General features: G+C 41.2%; 1 protein-coding gene across 1 annotated transcript in view; it reads right to left on the bottom strand.

Moving 5' to 3' along the window:
• The window catches only part of TMC1 (transmembrane channel like 1), a 95,737-nt gene that overhangs the window by 54,822 nt on the left and 15,622 nt on the right, over positions 1–25,293 (bottom strand). Inside the window, exons 5-8 of the mRNA XM_040356383.1 lie at positions 24,813–24,919; positions 24,526–24,624; positions 20,905–21,047; positions 5,166–5,310 (exon numbers count right to left, since the gene is read on the bottom strand). Coding sequence (XP_040212317.1) covers positions 5,166–5,310; positions 20,905–21,047; positions 24,526–24,624; positions 24,813–24,919 — 494 coding nt within the window. The remainder of the gene's footprint in view (positions 1–5,165; positions 5,311–20,904; positions 21,048–24,525; positions 24,625–24,812; positions 24,920–25,293) is intronic.

Below are 25,293 nucleotides of genomic sequence, written 5' to 3' on the forward strand. Positions count from 1 at the left end.
GCCGCCATCCAAAAGAAGAAAGCTTCTTATACCATTGACAACATTACATCACCCTCCGGGGATCCCATATCGACCACCACTGGTATTTCCGAACAGTTCGTACGTTACTTTTCCGGCCTCTATAACTTACATACAGAAATAGGTTTATCCCCCAAAACTGACAGAAAAACCTTAATCGAAAAATTCCTAAATAAGCATTGCCCATCTTACTCCTCCCATGAGGATATTTCTAACCTCGGTGACCCCATCACCAGGGAGGAAACCATTCAAGCTTTAAACCAACTCAAACCCGGGAAAAGCCCAGGGCCGGACGGTCTGCCAGTCAGTTATTATAAGACCTTCTCTGACATACTGATCCCAAACTTCCTTACCACATATAACGAACTTCCCGACTCCCCTTACCATCCTAAAGACATCTTAGAGGCCCACATATCTTTAATCCCTAAACCGAACAAAGACACCACTTTAGTACGCAATTACCGCCCGATCTCATTATTAAATGTTGACGTTAAACTATACGCAAAAATATTAGCCAATCGTATACTCCCACTAATCACCAGACTTATTTCGACTGACCAAGTGGGGTTTGTCCCGGGAAGAGAAGCCAGGGACAACTCTACTAAAGCCCTCAATGTGCACCATTGGTTAACCTCTTCGAAAAAAGCTGGATTTTTCTTATCCCTGGATGCGGAGAAGGCATTCGATAGAGTGGCCTGGGATTACATGTCGGCAGTTTTATATAAAATGGGTATGCCACTTCGCCTTGTACGAATGATTCTAATGTTGTACTCGGATCCCACAGCTCGAGTTAGGGTTAATGGCCACCTATCGAATGCCTTCCCCATAACCAATGGTACGCGTCAGGGTTGTCCCCTCTCCCCCCTTATTTTTATCCTTTCTATGGAACCCCTTCTCAGAAGGTTAAAAGAAAATTCTGCCATCAGAGGTGTCGAGGTCCGGGGAGAACAGTGTAAGATTGCCGCTTATGCGGATGACATTTTGATGTTTCTTTCTGACCCAATCACCACGATCCCCAACCCTCTTAAAGATTTTAAAATATTTAATAATCTATCTAACCTTCAAATTAATTTCGAGAAATCACTAGCATTGAACGTATCTCTCCCTTCCAAGGTGGTAGAACTATGTAAACTAAATTTTCCCTTTAAATGGGAATCTGAACATATTACATATTTGGGTATTAAAATCCCGAAAGATCTGAAAAACTTATACACCCTAAATTTCCTTCCAGCCATTCAGGCTATTAAAGCAGACCTGGCGGATTGGAACAAGGGAAGATTTTCATGGTTCGGTAGGGCAGCGATCCTCAAAATGAGTATCCTCCCACGGATTTTATACCTCTTCCAAGCAGTGCCGATTTCCTTGCCACAATCCTTTTTCGCAACATTTAAGAAACATTGCAGGTTATTCCTCTGGGCGGGCCAAACACCTAGATTAAATTGGAACAAACTAGTCCAACCAAAATGTAGGGGAGGTTTGGGTATACCAGACATCACCCTATACCATAAAGCCTGTCACCTCACGAGGCTTGTCGATTGGCATCTCCATGGTCAGAATAAGGATTGGATTAGAATAGAAAATGCAGTCCTTAGCTATCCCTTATCCCACTTACCATGGCTGGAACACCACTCGATTCCTAAGGCTTGCCTAGATCATCCTCTAATTGGCCCCACACTTAAAATATTTAAAACCGCATGCAAAATCCTCAAACTGGTCCCCTCCCCTGGACCTTTGACGCCTCTGTCCCAAAGTCCAGACTTTAAACCCGGTATCATTTTTAAACACACGACGACGGACCCCGACCTTAAAACGCTCCGAGCCCATCAATTCTTTCGGAATGGTAATCTGCTTACGTACACAGATCTGATTTCAGTGCTCCCACACATTGATCTGACGGTCTTTAGATACCTACAACTTAAACATTTTTTTGGGTCTACCCATATGCGATCACGGTGGTGTAGAGATCTTTCCCCCTTGGAAAAGATTTGTGCGACCAAAGAACCCCAAAGACACTTGATTTCCAAAATGTACTCCCTGCTGGTCCCAGATGCGGCCCTTAGCTCTAACATACGCACGGCTTGGGATACTGATCTATCTCTTGCCCTTTCTGACGGTGATTGGGACCGCATCTGGGACTACACTCACAAGGGCTCCATAAACGTCTCAGCACAGGAGAACAGATACAAACTTTGTACCAGATGGTACCGGACACCCGAAAAACTCCACAAAATTTATCCAGCGGTTTCTCCAGACTGCTGGAGATGTGACGGGAAGAAAGGCTCTTTATTACACATCTGGTGGGATTGCCCCTCGTTGGCTCAATTTTGGAAGGAGATATATGATAGTATAGTACAGATCACTACCATGCAGATCGCCTTCTCCCCAGCGCAATTCCTATTGCACCACACTCCTATACCAAAATCACAGTACCGGAATTCATTAACGCTCCATCTTGTGAATGCAGCAACCCAATGCATTCCCTTGCACTGGAAATCTAAAATCCCCCCAACGCTAGAAGAATGGCACTCAAGGGTCAACAAAATAGAGGAGATGGAACGGCTGATACACCAAGCTAAGGACTTACATGAGAAATATAGAATTACTTGGGACAGTTGGCTACATTACAAAGATTCCCTGAGGTCAGGCATTGCACCTACTTAGTCACCCATCTACTCTTCATTATTCTATCCCAGGCCCTGCACTTCCTTTTCCTCTCCGACCCATGCTTTACCCCCCCTTTTTTTTCACCGTTTAGGGTAAAAAGTTACTAAAGATATAAGATGAATATAGATTCCCCCGGGTTCTACAAGAGAATCCTTAGGGGGGGGGGGTTAGATCATAATGGTTCAAAACTCTGGATGACTACCCTGGGCCATGCTATAGACCCGACTTATTTTTTCCCCCCTATCGTCCCTCACAGAATGCTCCCTTTACGGGACGTGTGGGGCGGAGTGTACCCTTTTAGTAACCTTCCCTCCTTCCCCTTTCCCTTTTTTTTTTTATATATACACACTTGAATGTTCTCTCTAAAGAGCTGTATGGATGCTCAATAAATTTAGCCTCAACTTTTTGTCTATGTTTAGACTGTTTAAGATTTGGCTGTTCATAATATAACATGGTCTATGTTGTAATTCACATAATCTTGACTTGCTTTTTCTTCATCGAAAATTTATTGCAATGTACTTGTATTACATTTCTGTATTGCTAAAATATTCAATAAAATATTTTGGAAAAAAAAAAAAAAAAAGCTTTTGATTTCAGTAAATATGCTGCAAACACAACAAATGACAATTTTCAGTTCTTTACAACCTATAAAGTGTTTTGAAACTTTCTGTGTGTAATAATTTGGAACAGTGCATTGTAAGTTTTTTATTTTGAAAAAAAAAAAAAAATTTTATCATTAGGAGGTTTGTTCAATAACATTTGAATTGTACTCTTAATAGTTGATAAGATGAAAATTATGCTGACTGTTGTTTACATGAATTATTTAGGTAAATGAGAAAAATATCATTGGCATAATAATTTGGAACAGGGTGTATTTCCTTTTCTAACAAATGCAGTGGCTATATACAGTATACAGCACTGTGATCCAGGTGTGAGATGAGACCTTCCTGTCTCACAGCTGCTTTGCCTTTCACAGGGAGCTTTGTATTATGTGAGTGAATACAGAGGCCCAGATTCTCGTAGGGCGGCGTAAATGTAGACAGGCATATCGTAGTTACGCTACGCGGCTGCAACTTAGAGAGGCAAGTGCTGTATTCACAAAGTACTTGCGTCTAAAGTTACGGCGGCGTAGCATAAATGTGGCGGCGTAAGCGCGCCTAAATCAAATGAGGAACAGGGGGGCGTGTTTTATGTAAACTAATCATAACCCCACGTAAATGATGCTTTTTTCGAACGGCGAATGCGCGTGCATGCTCAGTATCACGTCAAATTTTCTAATTAAATTACGCCCGCTCAATGCCTAGTCGACGTGAACATAACTTACGTCCAGCCCCATTCACGGACGACTTACGCAAATGACTTAAAACACGACGCTGTTCGTATGTTTCCGACGTCCATACCTAACATGACTTACCCCTGCTTTATGAGGGGTAACTTTACGCCGGCGTATGTCTTACGCAAACAACGTATCTTGCTATGCCGGGCGTACGTTCGTGAATCGGCGTATCTAGCTCATTAGCATATTCAAAGCGGAAATCTACGGAAGCGCCACCTAGCGGCCAGCGTAAATATGCAACTAAGATACGACGGTGTAAGAGACTTACGCCGCTCGTATCTTAGCCAAATTTATGCGTAACTGATTCTAAGAATCAGCCGCATAGATACGACGGCTCTCATTCGGACTTACGACGGCATACATGGCGCTACGCCGTCGTAAGTCCTTTGAGAATCTGGGCCAAAGTTTCTTATTATTGACTTAAGCAGAGAGGTGGACTGATGATGTCACAAACCCTGTCAAGCAGAAGAAGATTTGAATTAATTTACAAAATACAAAGGCTGAGTGCCATTCAGCCGGATTTTTTTTTTTTTTACACATTATGATTATGAATTTTACTGGTATAAGCAACCATTTTTACTGAATTAAAATTAAATTAATTCAGTCTGTGTTGTTGTGATTAGCTGTTATTGGCCACAGTTAATCACATGGTACAGACGGGCTGTGATTTTTTTCCCTGTCTTTAACATGTGATCACTGTGACCAATCACAGCTAGTAACACAATTGTACACAATGGCATGAGAGGAAGCCATCCATTGTTACATTGTTCATGTGATCTGCTGTGATTTGTCACAGCGATCACATGGTACTGGCAGTGGACCGGTACACTGATCAGTCATTGGTCCACACATCTGGTGACAGATCTCACAGCAGCGCGGTTCTACGGCCATGCACAAGGCGTATTTTGGGATGACATCATATGATGTCCACATGGAATGATGAAAGTCCCACCCAGCCATGATTTGACAATAGGCTGGGCAGGAAGTAGGTAAAGTGAGGTGAAATGTGGAGATGTGCAGCTTTAAGTCATGACAAAATGATTGCCGAATAAACAGGTCCAGAACAGAGATGTAAAAATTGCTCTAGTCCATAGGAGTGAATAGGTGTGAGAGGGGAACCGAAAAAGGATTGCAATTTTTTTCTTACTTTAAAGCTTGTTGTTATAGATGCAAATTTGTTATCAGCTGTTTCTGGGTTTCCAATCAAAAAATCCCAGCTTGTATACATTTTCCAGCTAAAATTAAAGCTGTTGTCATCCCCTCCTCCATCATCATTAGCATTCTTGGCCATCCTGTAAGAAAAGTTAAAAAAGAGATTATCAAAGTGTGAAAAAAAAAACTGGAACTATTCTTTTTGGCTGACAAACTTTCATCACCTGATCTTTCTGGTTAAAACCTTCGATTATACAGTCAAAATATGTCTGATATTTCTCTTTTTTCTTGAGGTAAATAATGGCTTGGCCTCTAGAATTGGAATCTGGGATTCAATGAAAGCATTTTTGCAAGGCCTACTAATTAAAAAGGTCAGCTTTTTATTAAGTCAGCGACCAGAAGGGATGAAGAACAGGTTTGCATTAAAGGGGTTGTAGAGATTTGTTTTTTATTTTCTAAATAGGTTCCTTTAAGCTAGTGCATTGTTGGTTCACTTACCTTTTCCTTCAATTTCCCTTCTAAATCTTTTTTTTCTTTGTCTGAATTTCTCACTTCCTGTTTCTCCTCAGTAAGCTTGCCCCCATCATCCGAGCTGTTCTGGCTGGGGGTTAGTCAGCCAGAACAGCTTACTGAGGAGGAACAGGAAGTGAGAAATTCAGACCAAAAAAACAAAGGGAAAAAAAAATATTTAGAAGGGAAATCGAAGGAAAAGGTAAGTGAACCAACAATGAACTAGCTTAACCACTTCCCGACTGCCGCATGTATATGTACGTCCACAGAATGGCACGTACAGGCAAATGGGCGTACATGTACGTCCTTGCCTTCTAGCGGGTGGGGGGTCCGATCGCTACATGCGGCGGTCGGGTTCCCTCGGGGAGCGATCCGGGACGACGGCGCGGCTATTTGTTTATAGCCGCTCCGTCGCGATCGCTCCCCGGAGCTGAAGAACGGGGAGAGCCGTGTGTAAACACGGCTTCCCCGTGCGTGATCCCTTATATAAGGGAGACTCGATCGATGACGTCAGTCCTACAGCCACACCTACAGTCCTACAGTTGTAAACACACACTGGATGAACCCCAACTCCTACAGCGCCCCCTGTGGTTAACTCCCAAACGGCAACTGTAATTTTCACAATAAACAATGCAATTTAAATGCATTTTTTGCTGTGAAAATGACAATGGTCCCAAAAATGTGTCAAAATTGTCCGAAGTGTCCGCCATAATGTCGCAGTCACGAAAAAAATCGCTAATCGCCGCCATTAGTAGTAAAAAAAAAAAAATTAATAAAAATGCAATAAAACTATCCCCTATTTTGTAAACGCTATAAATTTTGCGCAATCCAATCGATAAACGCTTATTGCGATTTTTTTTACTAAAAATAGGTCGAAGAATACGTATCGGCCTAAACTGAGGGAAAAAAAAATGTTATATATGTTTTTGGGGGATATTTATTATAACAAAAAGTAAAAAATATTGCATTTTTTTCAAAATTGTCGCTTTATTTTTGTTTATAGCGCAAAAAATAAAAACCGCAGAGGTGATCAAATACCACCAAAAGAAAGCTCTATTTGTGGGGAAAAAAGGACGCCAATTTTGTTTGGGAGCCACGTCGCACGACCGCGCAATTGTCTGTTAAAGCGACGCAGTGCCGAATCGCAAAACCTGGCCTGGGCATTTAGCTGCCTAAAGGTCCGGGGCTTAAGTGGTTAAAGGAACCTATTTAGAAAATAAAAAATTAACCTTTACAACCCCTTTAACAGCTGAAACAGATTATATTAGCGATCCCTCTCCAAGTAACTTGGCAGCATGGATGGAAGCACAGAGGGCCCTTCAAAAACTTTTAGCAAAAATCAATAAAAAAAAAATCAAATAAATATGCTATGGGCAGAAGGGGAAAAGGCGGGTAGATTATTGGCTTGCATCACCGGATCTCAGAAATTGGATATTCATATAGGAGCTTTGAAAGACAATACAGAGCATTTTCATAATACTTCTCCTGCTATTATTAGTATTTTATAGTGAGTTATACACTTTTAAGCTGAAATATGCCTCTGCTGGCTTGGATCCTATAAATATGGATCATATAAATATGCCATCTTTGAGTGGTGAGGATAAGGTATATCTTGATGCTCCTTTGACGCTCCAGGAGTTAAAGTTGGCTATGGCAAGTTTCCCTAACTGTAAAGGCGGCCATACACAGTTCAAATTTCGAAAGAATTTTCTTTTGAAAATTGTATCAAAGAATTTTAGTGGGCTGCAGCAACAGCCGATTTTCGTGTGGCAAACAAATATGAGAATCCGACATATTGGAATTTTTTGAAAAACTAACGATTTTCTGATCAATGATGGGAGAATCGTGCGAGAAATGTAATAGAAAAAAAATGTGCATGTGCACGAAAAGAATATTCCAGGAGAGAAACGATTATTCCCGGAAACATGAAGGTTTGGCCGGCCGAATTTTGAAAATCAATGGTGGCATAATCGGATCACAAAAAAAATGAACTTTCTGATTTTGAAAAGGAAATTTGTTCGGAATTTGACCGTGTATGTCCTGCTTAAGTCTCCAGGCTGTGATAACTTGCCCATTGAAACTTACAAACAATATGGAGATAATCTTCTGCTGTTCCTCCTCCAGATTTTTAATGAGTCATCCAGGTGAGGTTTTCTTCCTGACTCTATGAATAATGCCACTATAGTGGTGATCCAATAAAAAGATAAAGACCCTTCATATCTAACTATTTCTCTTCTTCCAGTTAATATTAAAATACTAGCTAAAACTCTTATAGATTGAATCCGATAACTAGTATATATCATTGAGAAAGAGTGGTGATATGGATGTGGATGTGATATGGATGTGTGACAGTCTCAAAAAAGGCACCAACATCCCTGAAATTAGATGGATACAGAGACGTTTTTTATTGGGATTTTCAGGGTGTCGGCAAGTATTGAAGACAGAAATTGTAATCTAAAAATACAATTCATTTTATTAATACAAAAAACAGACAATTAAAAGGTTTGTTGTAACTAGAATAAACATATACACATGGGCGTCCGCTCCTTAGGGCAAGGGGGGTCAATTGACCCCCCCTGGAATCGTAAGAAGGTGTTGAATTGCTAACCCCCTTGCTAACCCATCCCATATAGGGAGTGTGGCCGGGGAAAGTCTGCTTCAGCATTGGGGCACTGTGTGGAAAGATATTGTATTTCCATATGTCCCTCCTGCTGGGCGGGAGCTGAGGCTAGGAAGAGCTATGCACGGGTCTCATTTGTGTGTGGTGAGGATGATGCTGCTAGCTCAGAGGACGCTGAGTGCTGGAGTGAAGAAAGTGTGATCTTGGGCATGAAACAGGGAAGGTACTCATGGCACTGTGTACTGTGCACTGTGTACATGGCACTACTGCACTGCCACCAACTCCTAATATTAGAAATACTTCAAGTTACTGCTCATCATCAAATGTGTTCCCACATTCCACAACTTAATATATAAAGATTAATGGTGTTGCACTACCCTTTAACCATGTGCATAAACATATTTTAAATAAATTATATAAAAAAAGTGATAGTTGAATACACAATCCCAGTGCAATAAATCTATAAATACCCCAAAAAATATTCTCCAAAATATTACCACATATGTTGAAATATTATAAATGAATTGCATAAAAAATGGTAATTGAATACACAATACCAATGCTGCAAATCTACTGATTAGAATATACCAATAAGTCGCTTTTAACCCCCCGCTAGTGGTCAAAGAAATGGTTAAATGTGACACGTGTATCGCTGCTGCCGAATCGCCCCCCCCCCCCCCCGAAAAAATTTCAGCGGACGCCCATGCATATACATTAAATACTGCTTGTCTTGTAATGCGCCTTCAAAAGGGAGAATTGTCTTTTTGCAAAGAAGGTGACAATTTGAAGATTTATCTTGAAGGCGCATTACAAGACAAAGCTGTATTTAATGTATATGTTTGTTCAAGTTACAACAAACCTTTGAATTGTCTGCTTTTTGTATTAATAAAACTAATGCCGCGTACAGACGGTCGTTTTTTGTGATGAAAAAAAACGATGTTTTAGAAAACGTCATTTAAAATGATTGTGTGTGAGCAAAACGTTGTTTTATGTCTTCAAAAAAATGACAGAAAAAAAATTCAAACATGCTTGAATTTTTTGTGTCGTTTTTCAAAACGTTGTTTTTTGTTTCACAGAAATTGACCGTGTGTAGCAAAAAACGACGTTTAAAATGACGTTTTTAAACCCGCGCATGCCCAGAAGCTAGTTATGAAGCGAGCTTCAATGGAAAAAAGTGGTGAACGTAACCTCGCTTTGCTAGAGCATTGTGAAAAAACAATGGTGTGTAGGCAACGTCGTTTTTGAAAATGAAATTTCAAAAACGTTGTTTTATTTCATGATTTAAAACGTCGTTTTTTTTCATCACAAAAAACGACCGTCTGTACGCGGCATAATTGTATTTTTACAATAAAATTTCTGTCTTCAATACTTGCTGTCACCCTGAAAATCCCCCCCACAAAAACGTCTCTGTATCCATCTAGTATTAACGAGGGATAAGGCAAAGGTGCCCCTTGTCACCCCTTCTTTTTGCAGCTGCTATTGCACCATTTGCGTGTCTGTTCTGCCAGAGAACTAGAGTGGCTGGATTTTGTAGAGGCCAGGAGGAAGAGAAGCTTTTTCTTTATACAGACATCATGCTCCTCTTTCTGAACGATACACAATCCTCCCTCCAAATGCTATGCTTCTTTTACTGAATTTGGAGGTTTTTCAGTGCTTAAAATTACGTGTAAGAAGTCTACTCTTCTCCTCCTTAGATCCCCTTCCAGTAACCTTAACAGTAGTGTTGCTCACGAATATTCGTATTGCGAATATTCGGCTCCAATATGGCATATTCGAGTATTCGCGATATATTTCGAATTTCGCGGTGAATATTCGCAATTCCGAATATTCGCATTTTTTCAATTTTATTTTTAAAACAGATCACATCCTATCGACGTCTAAAAGCATTGCTGGTATGATTAGAGACCCTGGGCCCAGTAGCTAAGCTGAGGCGATCCTTTTATGTTGCCGAATATTGAAAAAAAAATTGCGAATTTTCGCTAATGCGAATGCGAAAATGATTGCGAATTTTCGATAATTGTGGTAGGAGAACTCTGATTGTCTCTGATGCAAAAGGGGGGGCTTTGTGTATGTTTCTGTTATGAATATTTGTATGTTTGATATTATTTTTTTTTGTAAGAAGGAAAAAATTGCGCATACCTTAAAAAAAGGGGAGAATACAGCAGCAACTCAAAAATGTTATACAACATAAATTAATACAAGACAGAAAATGGAGTCGCTCTACAAGAATAAAAAATATGTCTAGTGACAAGACATGTGGGCAAATTATAAAATAAGCAAGCGCAAATAACTTGTGAAATACACAGTGAAACAAATATATAAAGAAATATAGTCCCAATAATAGAAAAATAATCTTTCATAAAAATGTCTTTGATATGTGAAGTGAAAAAAAGTCCAAAGCATGCAGCATGAACGTGTTCAATCTTCAAGGTGTTTGATTGACAAACGGCTGTGACAGATGGATAGAGTAAAGAATCACCACCAATGCAAAACACTTTTTATTTTGTATTGTAAAATATCAAGAATATTCTGAGCCAATCAGAGTGCTCCTTCCGCATTTGCCGAATATTCGCAATTATTTTGTATTGTAAAATATCAAGAATATTCTGAGCCAATCAGAGTGCTCCTTCCGCATTTGCCGAATATTCGCAATTATTTTGTATTGTAAAATATCAAGAATATTCTGAGCCAATCAGAGTGCTCCTTCCGCATTTGCCGAATATTCGCAATTATTTTGTATTGTAAAATATCAAGAATATTCTGAGCCAATCAGAGTGCTCCTTCCGCATTTGCCGAATATTCGCAATTATTTTGTATTGTAAAATATCACGAATATTCTGAGCCAATCAGAGTGCTCCTACCGCAGTTATCGAAAATTCGCAATTATTTTCGCATTCGCAATAGCGAAAATTCGCAATCATTTCATTTCGATAAAATATCACGAATATTCGAATTTAGCGAATATATCTCGAATATTCGACTATATATTCGAGATATATCGCGAAATCGAATATGGCGTATTCTGCTCAACACTACTTAACAGGCCTATACGCCTATATTAACCCCTTCCCTCCAAAAGTACACATACAGTATATGTGGTCTTACTGGACTGGGCTTTTTTCCATGGGTCCACATATATGCAGATCTGTCTTTGTGCTGGGAGCACACCGCACAGCGCACTCCAGCACAGAGACCAGGGTCTGACCGGGAGCCCCGGGTCCCAAACTAACCATCAGGCCCCGATAATCGTGGTCCTAGGTCACCTGATCACTGTTATAGCCTCTGATTGGTTATCACACTGATCAGTCACTGTGAAGCCAGCCCCGGTGTTTTCTCTCTCTGCATGGAGGGGGGAGATATGCTGTATTCTTGCAGAGAGAATAATAAACAAAATGGTGTGTAAAATAAATAAATAAATACAAGAGAAAATAAAGAAAAATTACCTAGATCAAGGTTTGATCTAGGTCAGTGCCAGGGTTTGTTTTTGGGTCAAGTAACCATAAAAGGTCAAGGCCAGGGTCAGTATATTTTGGAAAGGTTTTTATAAAAAAATAATTGTTTAAACTAGTATTGATGTCAGTTAGTGTCAGTGTGTTTTAGGTAGGATAAAAAAAAAATGTGTACTATTATTTTTTTGGCTGTACTACAGGTACATAAACTAGAATACACATATGTGATATCGCAGCAATTGTCGGGAGCAGGAGAATTTATTTTGGGTTGTTTTTTGGTGGTAGGTTATGGTAGTAGAAATAAATATAATTTATATAATAAATTTGTTTTTTTATCCTATTTTGGGCCAGTTTTCCTTTGATAATAATAATAAAAAAAAAATCAGGAGATATCCATTACCATTAACCACCAAATGAAAGCCTAATTTTTCCTGAAAATAAAATGTACAATCCACCTGGATGCACAAAGTAGTTGTGATGATATGTACGGTTTTACTAACACTTGTCAAAATTGCTAAATTGTGCTAAGGCATTGACATTTGTTGTATCATTAGGCAGGAAGGGGTTAAGGTTAATTCTGAGTTTAATATCTGGCTATTATGATCTCTGCTAAAATAGTTATATTACCCTTAACCTGGTTTAGTTGATTTCCTGTTTCAGGTCACAGATCCCATCCTGGTGTAAGTTACCCATCTCTATGGTGGGACATACCAGTTTGATTAAGATGATTGGGATACCATAACTATTATATATTGCATAACTCCCCTTGTTGGCTTCCCCTTAAATGTTTTAAACCTTTGTCTGGTATATTTAGAGATGTTATTTGGAAGAACAAACCACCTAGGATAAAGCTAAAACTCCTTCAATATCCCAGGGATATGGGAGGCCTGGCAGTACCAAATCTCTGGCTGTACTTTTTGGCAACACAAGTCTAATGCCGCGTACACACCATCACTTTTTGTGATGAAAAAAAAATGGAGTTACACTTACCGGTAACGTCCTTTCCAGTAGTCTTTCAGGACAGCCACAACTTGAGAGATAGGCTCCTCCTCTTCCTTAGGAAACACTGCCCAGCCTTTAAAATCTCTCCTCCCCCTGCTAGACCTCAGTTTTTATACGAGCACTCCGGTCCGCTGGGGAGACACAAGAACATGTTAGTAATCCATAGTTAACACATCAATATCATACTATGTTCCTGGATTAGAAACCCCTTCTTCTTACTTTTCGGGAGGGTAACTAGGGCTGTCCTGAAAGACTACTGGAAAGGACGTTACCGGTAAGTGTAACTCCATTTTTCCCTATCCGTCTTTCAGGACAGCCACAACTTGAGAGGATAATCGAGTACTTACAATTTAGGGTGGGACCACGGCTTGCAAGACTTTTCTCCCAAAGGCTTGTTCACCTGCTGACACCAGGTCTACTCTGTAATGCTTGATGAAAGTGGCGTAACTGGACCAAGTTGCGGCTCTGCATATTTGATCTGGCGTCGCTCCAGCCCTTTCAGCCTGAGAAGTAGCCACCGCCCGAGTAGAGTGTGCCTTAATTCCTGTAGGGACTTCCCTATCAGTCAAGGAGTAAGCCTGCCCAATAACTAGTCTGAGCCACCTAGCAATAGTGCGCCGAGACGCTTTCTGTCCCTTTCTGGTCCCAGAAAATAAAACGAACAAAGAGTCTGACTTCCTAAAAGCTCGAGTCAGCTCCAAGTACTGTAGGATACATCTCCTAACATCTAGTGTACTAAACTTAAATTCCCTTTCACCAGAGGGATTGGAACAAAATGAGGGTAACACAACCTCCTGGCTTCTATGGAACTTGGAAGCCACTTTCGGAAGGAAGGCCGGATCGGTTTTAAAAACAACTCGATCCGGGAAAATTACACAAAAAGGAGGACGAATGGACAGGGCTTCCAATTCACTGACCCTCCTGGCAGTAGTCACTGCAACTAAAAAGACTGTTTTAAATGTTAGATCCTTTAAAGAACACTTGTCTAAGGGTTCAAAGGGCACCCCTGTTAGCACCTGTAAAACTAGTGATAGATCCCACTTGGGGAAGGAAGGTCCCTGGGAAGGTTTCTGTCTGGACAAAGCCCTAAAGAACCTGATGACCCAGGGATTGGATGCTAGAGGGCTCTCTAGAAACACACTGAGTGCCGAGACCTGGCCTTTAAGGGTACTCACTGACAAGCCTTTATCTGCTCCGCACTGGAGAAATTCCAGAACGGACTTGTGGCTTTGTGTTGGAAAGGAAAATTCCTGGCACCAAGTATTAAAACGAATCCAGACTTTTTTATAAATAGAACGTGTCTCCTTCTTCCTACTGTTGAGAAGGGTGGCAGTCAGTTTGTCCGAAAAACCTCTTGACCTCAGCAAGGACTCCTCAGTAACCACGCCGCCAGGTTCCACCTGTGTACCTGAGGGCACAGAACTGGACCCTGCGAGAGGAGATCCTCTCGAAGAGGGAGAAAAAGGGGGGGTTCTGTGGTCAGTTGCTTGAGAACCGAAAACCAAGCCCTCTTGGGCCAGTGGGGTGCCACAAGGATAAGTGAGGTGTTCTCCAGCTGAAATTTTCTCAGGACCAGTGGTAGAAGAGCTGGGGGTGGGAAGGCGTAACAAATCTCGAATCGCCAGCTCTGGGATAGGGCATCTATCCCTCTTGCTCCCTCTCCCTTGCCCCGAGAGAAAAACCAATGTGTTTTTGCGTTCTCCCTGGATGCGAAGAGATCTATCTCCGGGGACCCCCATCTCTTGACCAAAAGATGGAAGACCTCCTGATTGAGGGACCACTCGTCTTCCCTCAGTTGACTTCGACTGAGGAAATCCGCTGTACTGTTTTCTATCCCCCTTAGAAAAACTGCTGATAAGGACAGGGTGTTTGTTTCGGCCCAGCGAAAAATTCTTGTTGTTATGGCCGACAGGGCTACACACCTGGTGCCACCCTGCTTGTTTACATAGGCCACGGCCGACGCATTGTCTGACCTCACCTGGACGTGGTGTCCTCGAAGTCTCTCCTGAAAGAAGATGAGCGCTAAACCGATCGCCCTCAGCTCCTTCCAGTTGGAGGAATGTTTCAGCTCTGCCACTTCCCAAACACCCTGTGCTGGAAGTACCCCCAGGTGAGCCCCCCAACCTCTGCCGCTGGCGTCTGTGGTGACAATCAATGGAGATCGGATATGCCATAGACGACCCTGTGACAGATTGGTGAACCTTCTCCACCACCAGAGGGATCTCTTTACCTGACTTGGGACCTGTACCAGGACGTCTAGGTGTTCTGAGCTGTGGTCCCAGATTCTGAGTACAAAGGCCTGCAGGGCCCGAAAGTGAATCCCTGCCCACTGGACTGCCGGTAAAGTGGAAGTTAACAGTCCTAGTGTTGACATCAGGAATCTGATTGAGACCTGATGGCTGCCCTGGAGGGCAGATACTGACTTTTCTAACTTTAGAGCCTTCTCTAATGGAAGGAAGACCCTTAGGAGGGTGGAGTCCAGGGTGTACCCTAAATAAGGAATGCGCTGCGATGGTATTAGACTGGATTTTTCCAGGTTTAACAGCCAACCTAGGCCCATAAGGGTCTTTTTGGTTAGTTCCAGGTCCCTGGAGACTTGTTCCGGAGAGGCTGCAAAAAGAAGCAGGTCGTCCAGGTACGCTATTATACCCACTCCCTGAAGACGCAGAAAAGCTATTGGTTCCGCCAGGACCTTTGTGAACACGCGGGGTGAGGAGGATAGACCGAATGGCAAGGCCTGGAACTGTAGGTGCACCACCGAAGTTCCCAAGTCTATCGCTAGCCGTAGAAACTCCTGAGACCCCTCTGCAATAGGTATGTGCAGGTACGCGTCCCTGAGGTCCAGGGAGACCATAAAGCAATTCTGTGGTAGGAGGGCCCTTACCGTGAAAATTGACTCCATACGGAATCTTTTGTATGTTACTGACTTGCTCAGTGGTTTCAGGTTTAAGATTAACCTGTACTTGCCAGAGGGTTTCTTTACCACGAAAACGTGGGAGTAAAACCCTCTTTTCTCCTCTCCTTTTGGGACTCTGCAAACAACATTTTGGACCTCCAGATCCCTCAAGGCCCCCACTAGAGCTTCTGCTTTTTCCTTGGCTTTGGGAAGCTGAGTGACCAGGTACCTCTGTGGCGGAAGGCATGAGAACTCTAGGGAATACCCCCTTCTCACTATCGCCAATACGTACCTGTTTGGGGAAAAAGACTCCCATTGTGGGAGGAAGGCCCCCAACCTTCCCCCCACTCTGATCTGGGAGTCATTGTTTTTTGGGGGGCTGGTCAGGTGGGCGAAAAATCGCTCCTCTTCCCCTACCCCTAGGTGTCCAGATCCTTTTTTGAGTCTCTGGTTTCGGGACCCCTGTTTGTCTTTGGGGACGAAACCCTCTTCCTTTTTGTGGAGTTTTACGTTTAAACGGAAAAGATTTTTTCTTATCCGCCGTGCGGTCTAAGACTGACTCCAGGTCAGGACCAAATAGGAGATCTCCTGTAAAGGGAATCCCACATAACTTAGACTTGGATGCAATGTCTCCTGACCAAGTCTTGAGCCAGAGAGCTCTTCTGGCAGAATTAGCCAGGGCTGCTGACCTGGCTGACATGCGGACGGATTCTGCTGAGGCATCCGCAATGTAGGCTACCCCTTTTAAAATTGTGGGGAAGGAAGCCAAAATAGTGTCCTTGTCCGTATCTGCCTCAATATGTTCTTGGATCTTTGAGAGCCAGTGTTCTAAATTACGGGCCACTACTGTAACTGCTAATTCTGGTTTTAAATTGCCAATTATGGACTCCCATGCTTTTTTCAACAGCGAGTCCATTCTCTTATCCATAGCATCCGTCAGGTTGCCCATATCCTCAAATGCTAAATCAGTCTTTTTAGAGACTTGTGAAAAGGCCGCATCTAATTTAGGGTTCTTATTCCAAACAGACGTGGAATCTTCCGCAAAGGGAAACCTTCTCTTAAGGGATTGAGAAAAGAAAGGCTTTCTTTCAGGGTCCTGCCACTCCTTAACAGTATCAACCAGAAGATCGTGCACTGGGAAAACCCTACCCTTGTGTTCCCCTAGACCTTTGTACATCTGGTCATGGAGACTAAGAGGTTTAACATCCGTGTGAATGCCTAGGGTCGTGTAAATGGCCCCTAGTAGTTCCTCAACCTCATCAAGAGATAGCTTGTATCTGGAAGACTTCTTGGACTCACTGTCCTGGTCTTCTTCACCTGACTCTGCCTGCGAGTCGAAAGCAACGTTCTCCATTAGGGAGTGCTGCCCCTGAGAAGGGCCTGCAAAATCAACTGCTTCCGCTGAAGGATCAGGAGAGGCAGGTGCAGAACCCTGAACATCAGGGTGGGCTGTAACCTGTGTGGGTACCAGGGGGGGTTGCACCCTTTCAAACAAGGTCTTGAAAGAGGAAAAGGTAGAGGCTAGTTCCTTAACTGAAGCAGCTAGACTATCCTCCTGTTCTGCATCCCTTTCCCTAACTAGAGAGTTTATGCAATCTCTGCATAAAACTTTTGCCCAAGAATCAGGAAGGGAATCCCTACAGGAAGCACACTTCTTCCTAGAACTATGTGTCTTTCCTGTTTTTTCTTGGCTCTTTTCTAGGCTCTTCTGAAAAATAGAAGACATAGGGACCCACATTAAAAGAGCAGAGATATAAAAAAAGTTTTTTTTTTTTTTTTTTTTTTTTTTAAAATAACAACATGGTTACAACCCTCTGGGAAGCACTAGACAGACACTACTGCTAGGTGCCCTGCTGTCTTTCCCTCCTCTCCCCCAACCACCAAGGGAAAAAATAGAGGAAGGAAAAAAGACATAGTCTAAAGTTTTGGGAACCCTCCCCAGGAACCCTTACCTTGGACTGGCTGGAGGTAGCGTCCCTAGTCGGGTCCCGTTCCGGAGAGGTCACCGACATAGCGGGGTGGTTGTGCTGTGTCTAACTCGTCCCCACGAGTATCCGACACCTCCAGCAGGACGCGTGGGTCTCTTATCAGCGCCGCGACCCGGAACCGGAAGTCGCGGGTCATAGGGAATCCTTTCCAAGGCGCACCGGAAATGACGTCGCCCGCCACTCGGCCCGCATTTTTCAAAAGAAAAAAACAATATGCGGCCTGTAATCAGGGTGCCCGGAGCTGAATTCCCCCGCCGCGGTCCTGTGGACACGATAGGGACCCCCCCACAAAACCGTCTGTCGCGCTCGACCTGGTTGGGGTGCGTTTTCTTTTGGCGGTAAGTCTCTTTCGCTCAATCTCCTTTAGGAAGCCCTTGCCTCCTCCACAGGAAAAAATAATGATGGCCACAGTCCCCTGACTGCTCTGCCTGGTTCCTTAGCAGTGTCTCCCCACCGGAGGAAACACTAAGAACTGAGGTCTAGCAGGGGGAGGAGAGATTTTAAAGGCTGGGCAGTGTTTCCTAAGGAAGAGGAGGAGCCTATCTCTCAAGTTGTGGCTGTCCTGAAAGACGGATAGGGAAAATGACGTTTTTTAAAACGTCACTTTAATTGACTGTGTGTGGGGGAAAACGTCGTTTTATGTCTTGTAAAAAACGACCAAAAAAAATTGAAGCATGCTTCAATTTTATGTGTCGTTTTTCAAAAGTGCACTTTTTACTTCACAGAAATTGACCGTGTGTAGCAAAAAACGTCGTTTTCTAAGACGTTTTTTCATCCACGCATGCCCAGAAGCTACTTATGAAGCAAGCTTCAATGGTAAAACGTGGTGGAACGTAACCTCACTTTGCAAGATCATTGTGAGAAAACTATGGTGTGTATGCAACTTCGTCTTTGAAAATTGAAGTTTCAAAAACGTCATTTTTTACTTCACAGAAAGTGTCGTTTTTTTTTCATCACATAAAGTGATGGTGTGTACGCGGCATAACATTTGAATGGCTGGGAAGGCCGTTCCTCCACACAAATCTCTTAGAAATTGATTAAGGGGTTGTTAAAAGGGGCATATCCACTATATGCCTTGGAGACTTTAGCATATCTTATCTATATATAGGACATGTCTGGGCAACTGTAAAGGAGTTACTTGGTATTACTGGCTGTGTCAAGTTTATCCCTATATTAAAGTCTAATGATTTACTTCCTGAAATTGGGGACTTTAGGCCTGGGCATTCCATCTATGTGAAAAACAATTTTTCAAATCATTTCAGCAATTGCAATTAGAATTGTGTTCAGACAAAAGGTCTTTTGATCAGTATCTTCAAATCAGACATACCTTTGGGGCCTAAAACAGCTCCCTCAGCTATTCAATTACAGATACTCTGTCATTTGAAAGAAATGTTGGTATTAGTGATCCAAAAAGCCAAATTTTTGAGATTTATATGTAACTTTTATCTAAATCTATCTGGCAGTGGCAATACAAAGTTAATGACACCCCCAGATCGGTTCGCATATCGCAGTGCAAACTGTCAATTCAGACAGGAATCGTATCGCATGGGTGTTCACACCCATGCGATTCGATTCTGGTGTGGACCAAAAAAAGGGTCCTGCAAGAGTTTACAATCTGTATGGCTGAGTTCACATTGCACAGACATCACATGTGGTTTGCACAGCACTGCGATTCACATGCGATGTCTGACATCACACCAATTTGAACCCAGCCTTACTCTCTTTACACTTTTGTCAAACCTGTGCTTTGTTCCCATACTGAACAAGGCAACAGGTTTACCTTTTATTTCCATTCCCCCTTCAGTAATATTTGTATCTTTCCTTTGCTCGCACACTGCTCCATTCAGCCATAGGGAGCAAAGAAAATACCCAGCACTTCCAGGTATGGAGTAGAACATCACTCCATTTCCTCTCATGGCAGTTAGTGGCTCAGCATGTGTAAGCTCTAATTAGAATGACTTCAGAGTTTACATAAAGCACAATGTGTAACCATTACTGGTGCCTGAACAGAACAGCGGGGGGCAACAGAAAGCTGAGTATATGCTGCAGGGGGTGCAATAAAGTGGTTATAAATCTCTAACGTGAAAAATTAACAAAGCACATCCTTTTGCCTCAATCAAAATCACTCAGAGTAATTTCTCTCTGACCTCTCTTCCCTCTGCTATCTGCATGAGTTACTGATAATAGTCTAAGCTGACTCCACAGCCTACCAAGTGAAGGCATGCCTCCCCCCAGCACACAGCAGGTGACTGACAAGCTCAGCTGATAATGTTTCCCCATCACAGTGTGTTGAAGAAGGTGTTGTGACCATTCTGTGCTCTAGCTCCTACTGCTAAGAAATAGGTTTTGATTTTTTTTGGTTTAGGAGGATGTAGAGGAGAGAGGACTGCATATTACCTGATACAACTCATGTAGGAAGATTTGTTTCACCTCTGTGTGTCATCTGAGGCTAATCAGTTTACTAGTTATATGTAAGGGTTTACAATCAATTTAATGCAAATATGTTGCATTTCCCTGCATGGGTGAAGCACAGGTTTGTTTTCAGCTGATTACAATCATCACTACAGACTTTTTTCTAGTCCATACTGCTTATTATAAATTGGAACTGAACTTAAAAAGTCAATAGTTGCTATTTTATATAGGTAATATCTGGAAATGGTAATTTTGTCTTAGCAATACCCTTAAAAAAAATATACCCTTTGTCTTAAATTCCTCCTGAAAATAGCAATGTATTTTCTGGTATGTGAGGATGCTTAGGTACTCCTGAGCCATTGGTTTCTTAGCTGTATATTTGCAGTGTGAGATCCAAGGCACTGCTGCATCTGACTGCTAATCTCAAGAGATTTGGAGTGATAATTAGTCATATCATTACTGTGCTGCCCACTGTTATCTTGGCTGGAGGCTTTGACATGAGAAAGCTAAAACCTCACATTACCAAGATGGTCATCCCCATGCAGAAACACAGTTCAGATGTTGGTAAATGACCAATGGGGGACAGATCAGCTGCAAACAGATCACAGACAATACTAGTGACTTTTCTTTTGCCTTCTGCTTGCCTTTTTTCACACAGCTTTCCAATTCTAGTTTCTTAGGATACAATTAATAGATTGATTTGAAAGGGCAAAATCAAAGTATATAAACATGCGCTTTTTTGAGATTTGTGTTGTATTTGCCATCAGAGTAACCATCATTAGTATCTATCACTAAGTCCATCTTCTATAAGACCAAAAATATAATTATCACGAAAACAAAAAAAAAATACCACTTACGTTCTTATTACAACCATAAAGCTGTATGCAATGGTACCGATCCCAACTAGCAAGTAAGAAAGTGGGAGCCTAAACTGCAGCCATCCAATGGTTCTTTGACTGTTGTAGTATCCATAGAAGAGAACAGAGTACTGTGCAAAACCCTGAGATTCAAACAGAAAGCTTACATACAATACAAACAGAAAAACAAAAGTCTACAATAAAACATTACTTTGCTTTGAGTACCTTGTACTTTGGCTCATTGTATATCAAGGTATCAAAGAAAGAAAAATGGTATCAACATGGCTTGGGTGTGTAGCTAACAATTTAAAAAACATTGCTGATAGTACTGAACAACATGCCACCCTTTATTTTGACTAGAATTCCTAAGGCCGTAACAAAAACGGTTGGATTTTAATTTCATGTCATGCTAAGCAACTAGAGAAGGTGATGCATTTAACAAACCACAGTCCAATTTAAGGCACATTTTTACAGAAAGCAGACAAGTTAGAAGGCTTGCAAGGAAGCATAAACCTTCACTAGATCAAGGTCTTCAAACGACTGATGAGTTGCTGTTGCAAATGGTCAAGTCAAACTCGATCTGGAAAGAAGCCTAAGGAATACATCTGTAAATCTGGAGTACTAACCTAGAGCTAAACATCCATACTTCTCAAATGCTTGCATTCATGTTTGATAACTCCTATGCTAACAGTTACCTTTCTAAAAAGTGGCTAAACTGCATATGAAGATACTAATCAGTTAGACACCAAACACACCTATATTACAAGGTCCAGAATGCTGATAAGACATATTAAACCTCCCCTAAGAATACTAGACATGAAGGGGTTGATTTACTAAAGGCAAATATACTTTGCACTTTTCCAATTGCAGTTGCTCCAGAGCTTAGTAAATAAGGTAAAGCTTCACTTTGCAAAGAATACCCAATCGCGTGCGAGGAAAATAAAAAAAACTGTATTTTTGCTTGCACATGATTGGATGATGGGAGTCAGCAGAGCTTCTGCTCATTTACTTTTTTGCCTTCCTCTGGATCAACTGTGGGTATGGAGTTGGGTGTATGGGATGGTACTGTGTTTTTTATTTTGTTTGTTTATTTTTTTTGTGGTTGAACTGGATGGACTTGTGTCTTTTTTCAACCTGACTAACTATGTAACTATGTAACTATATAACTAAGCTCTGGAGCAACTGCTCTTGCAGAGTGCAACTGCACTCTGCAGTCTATTTGCCTTTAGTAAATCAACCCCAAACGGTTTGAACTGTTTGGAGATACTTGCATTACTGCAACATGGGGAACGCGCTGATAGCTGATGGGTCATCTGGGCCGGCTTCCAGGCCCACTCCTTAGCAACCAGCTCAATGCAATAAATTACTGCATGAAAATATGCATTAATTACTGCATTAGGAAAACTTTACCACAGTAGTTATTTACCGCACAATTCTTAGGAAATTGAACATTTGCACAGTTGTTTCTGCATGCGTTATTATACCGCATTTTTTTCTGTGTTGTTTAACTCTTAGTGAATGCACCCCAGTATATCATGTTAAGTATCTAAGGCCGGGTCCAGATATATGTGGCCACAGGTTCGTGCTTGGGGTCTGGTGCATTTCTGTTCACTGGTTCAGGATAAATACTGCTGTACCCAGGATAGTTACCATTAAGGCAAAAGAAATGAGAAGAAGCACACGCAAGTGTGTAACTCAGCACTACAATCTACCAGCTATAGGAAGGGCATACATCAAATGTTGGCTGCTAAGGATGAAATCAGTCCATCAAAAATGGGGTTAACAAAAAGTCCTAAAGATATAATCAAAGATCTCATATGTCCACATAAAAAGTACTAAAACAACTACTCCTGATGGTAGGCTGCTTCAATGGCGGGCTTTGTACCCGATAGCTGTGAAGACAAAAAGCAAGGGGAAGGAGAAAGAGAAGCGCCAGGCCACCTCTGATGTAGTCATTTTTTTAATCACAGTTAGATAAACAAGCATAAGCAGGCTCTCCACTGCCCTGTCACTGAGCGAGCCGGCTGGCGTCTCCCCGATCATTATTCAGCAACAGCAAAGACAGATACATGCAGTGCCCACTGCTGGTTCCACGGGTTCCCTCGCACTGACACTGTCATCCTGATGAAGCTGCTTTACTTTACACAATGTGAGTGCATTTTATGCTTGTTTATCTATCTGTGAGTAAAACGTTACTATGTAGCCTGGCACTTTTCTTTCCCTTTCCCCTTGCTTTTTGTAGTTACCATTAAGGGTATGTTTACAAAGCTTGATGATAACTCACATTTTTAAGTGGCTTGTAAGTCCCATAATCAGACTGATGTTGACATGCCTCCACTATGAACACACATCTTTTACAGCCAAAGTAAGCCTGCATTTTTCATATGCTGTAGACAGGGTTGTCATTCATCCCTCTATCCCTGCCTACAGCAAGAGGACACTATTGCTCCATCCATGGAGAGAAATATTCCTTGGATATGTGACATTGGTAGAAACTTTTAATTGCCACAAGGAGACTCCACCCTCAAACCCCAAGAGTAAAGCTTTAAATATCAACCATGTGATTGCTTGAGAAAAAAAAGGTATTTAGAATGTTTTTATTAAATTTTTATCAATATGATGTGTTTAATATAGCTATCCAACACAGTATATTTTTTTCTTTTAATCAAAGACTTTATAGCTACAAAAGGGCTGGGATCCATTCACTCTATTGTTTTGCAATGTTTCAGTGGCACATATTTTCAATAATACCTTCATGAACCTGCACTGTAGTATATCACAAAACACAAACAGGTACTATCCTGTATTGTGATGTATTGCTCCTGAAATAATATAATAGGTACATTTTCCTGAACACTCTGGTGAAATAGCTTTAATAATGCAATACACACCAATGCATGACATATCACATGCTAACGCACAACACACGTACAAGCACTAAAGTAGACTGGTATTATAGGGGCCTAAGGGTCCATGCACAATGGTTTATAATTCGCTGCTTCTACAGGGGCTTTGTGTTTTGCCTGTAGAAGCAACTCAATGTTATTCTATGTGTCCATGCACATTAGGATGATTACAGGCCTATTTGAAGCTCAATGTTTAGAGGCAGGAAAAGACCCTTCTGGTTTGCATTTCTGATTGGAGCTGATGGAAATATCAGATGACATCACGCTGATGTACCTAAAATATAAACACACTCAACAAAAAATATATTTTTGCCTAACTTAAGTGATATATGATTTTTATATGGAAATTATATAATGTAGATTAGTGATATCATAATATTTAAATATTATTAGATGCTAATGAATTAGATTTGTTTTTTAGATTATCTAAGTGTACTGTATGTGTACAAGAACATCATTAATTTCTCAAGTATGGTTTCTCAAGTATGGTTCTTTATATAAATGAAGAAAAGCTAAAAGGTTTACTGCTGCTGAAAACACCACTTTTGTCCTCTTGCCCACATGTGTTCTGTTGTCACGCTTCAAAGTCACACAAAAAGGTTGGTGTTGTAGGCAAGCCATTTTCACATAGATACATTGTAAACAAAATCTAGAAATTTAGATTTTTATTTGCATTAATCCCAGCAGAGAATATATTATACAAAATGTTTCTTACGCTAAAATCATATAATGTGGCAAAATTCATAGCTGAGGGTTGCTCGGCCCTTGGAACCGTTTTCCGTGAAATTGAACCATGTGGTTTGCCCATCAATGCCTACAAAATAAATGTATATCTATTCAAATCTGTGAGAATATACAAACCACCAAATACTTGCATAATTTTATTCCTTTAGCAAATAGCATTAGAGAGAATTTTGCATTTCAACTAAATAATACAGTACAGTATCTAACAACTTCAATTCAAGTTTAAAGTCAAGATAAGCTAGCTTAATAATTGATTACCTCTGGTACCATGACTAGGCCAAATGTCAATCCAAAAAGTATCATATTAATTCCATACATCCAACGAAGAAATATAAAATAAGAAGCAACAGAAGAGCCAAAGTGACCTGGCAAAGGAGAAATGCAGTTGTAGTTTTTCTTTAATTGAAAATGATAGCTTATGTTCAATGTACAATGTGGTACAAAATATTAAGAATAATCAAATTAATGAGGGTCTTTCTGTGGAAGTTACAAGTTTGTTTTATTAAAGCATTCTAAATGCATACATCTGTTGCTTGCAAATGTAACAGAAACAACTCAGGACATGCTACTTTTGAATTTTGGTTTAATTTACTGACTTTTACAGAATTAATATATCACAAATGTTGATATACAGTATTATTCGCTATGTCTACTTGTTTGTAGTTGAGTAAGTAATGCAGACATATATAAATAACGTTTTTTTTCTTCAGGAAAAGTTGGAACTGCTCTCCAACTTTCA

Source organism: Rana temporaria, chromosome 1, assembly GCF_905171775.1.
Source record: "Rana temporaria chromosome 1, aRanTem1.1, whole genome shotgun sequence".
NCBI lineage: Eukaryota > Metazoa > Chordata > Amphibia > Anura > Ranidae > Rana > Rana temporaria.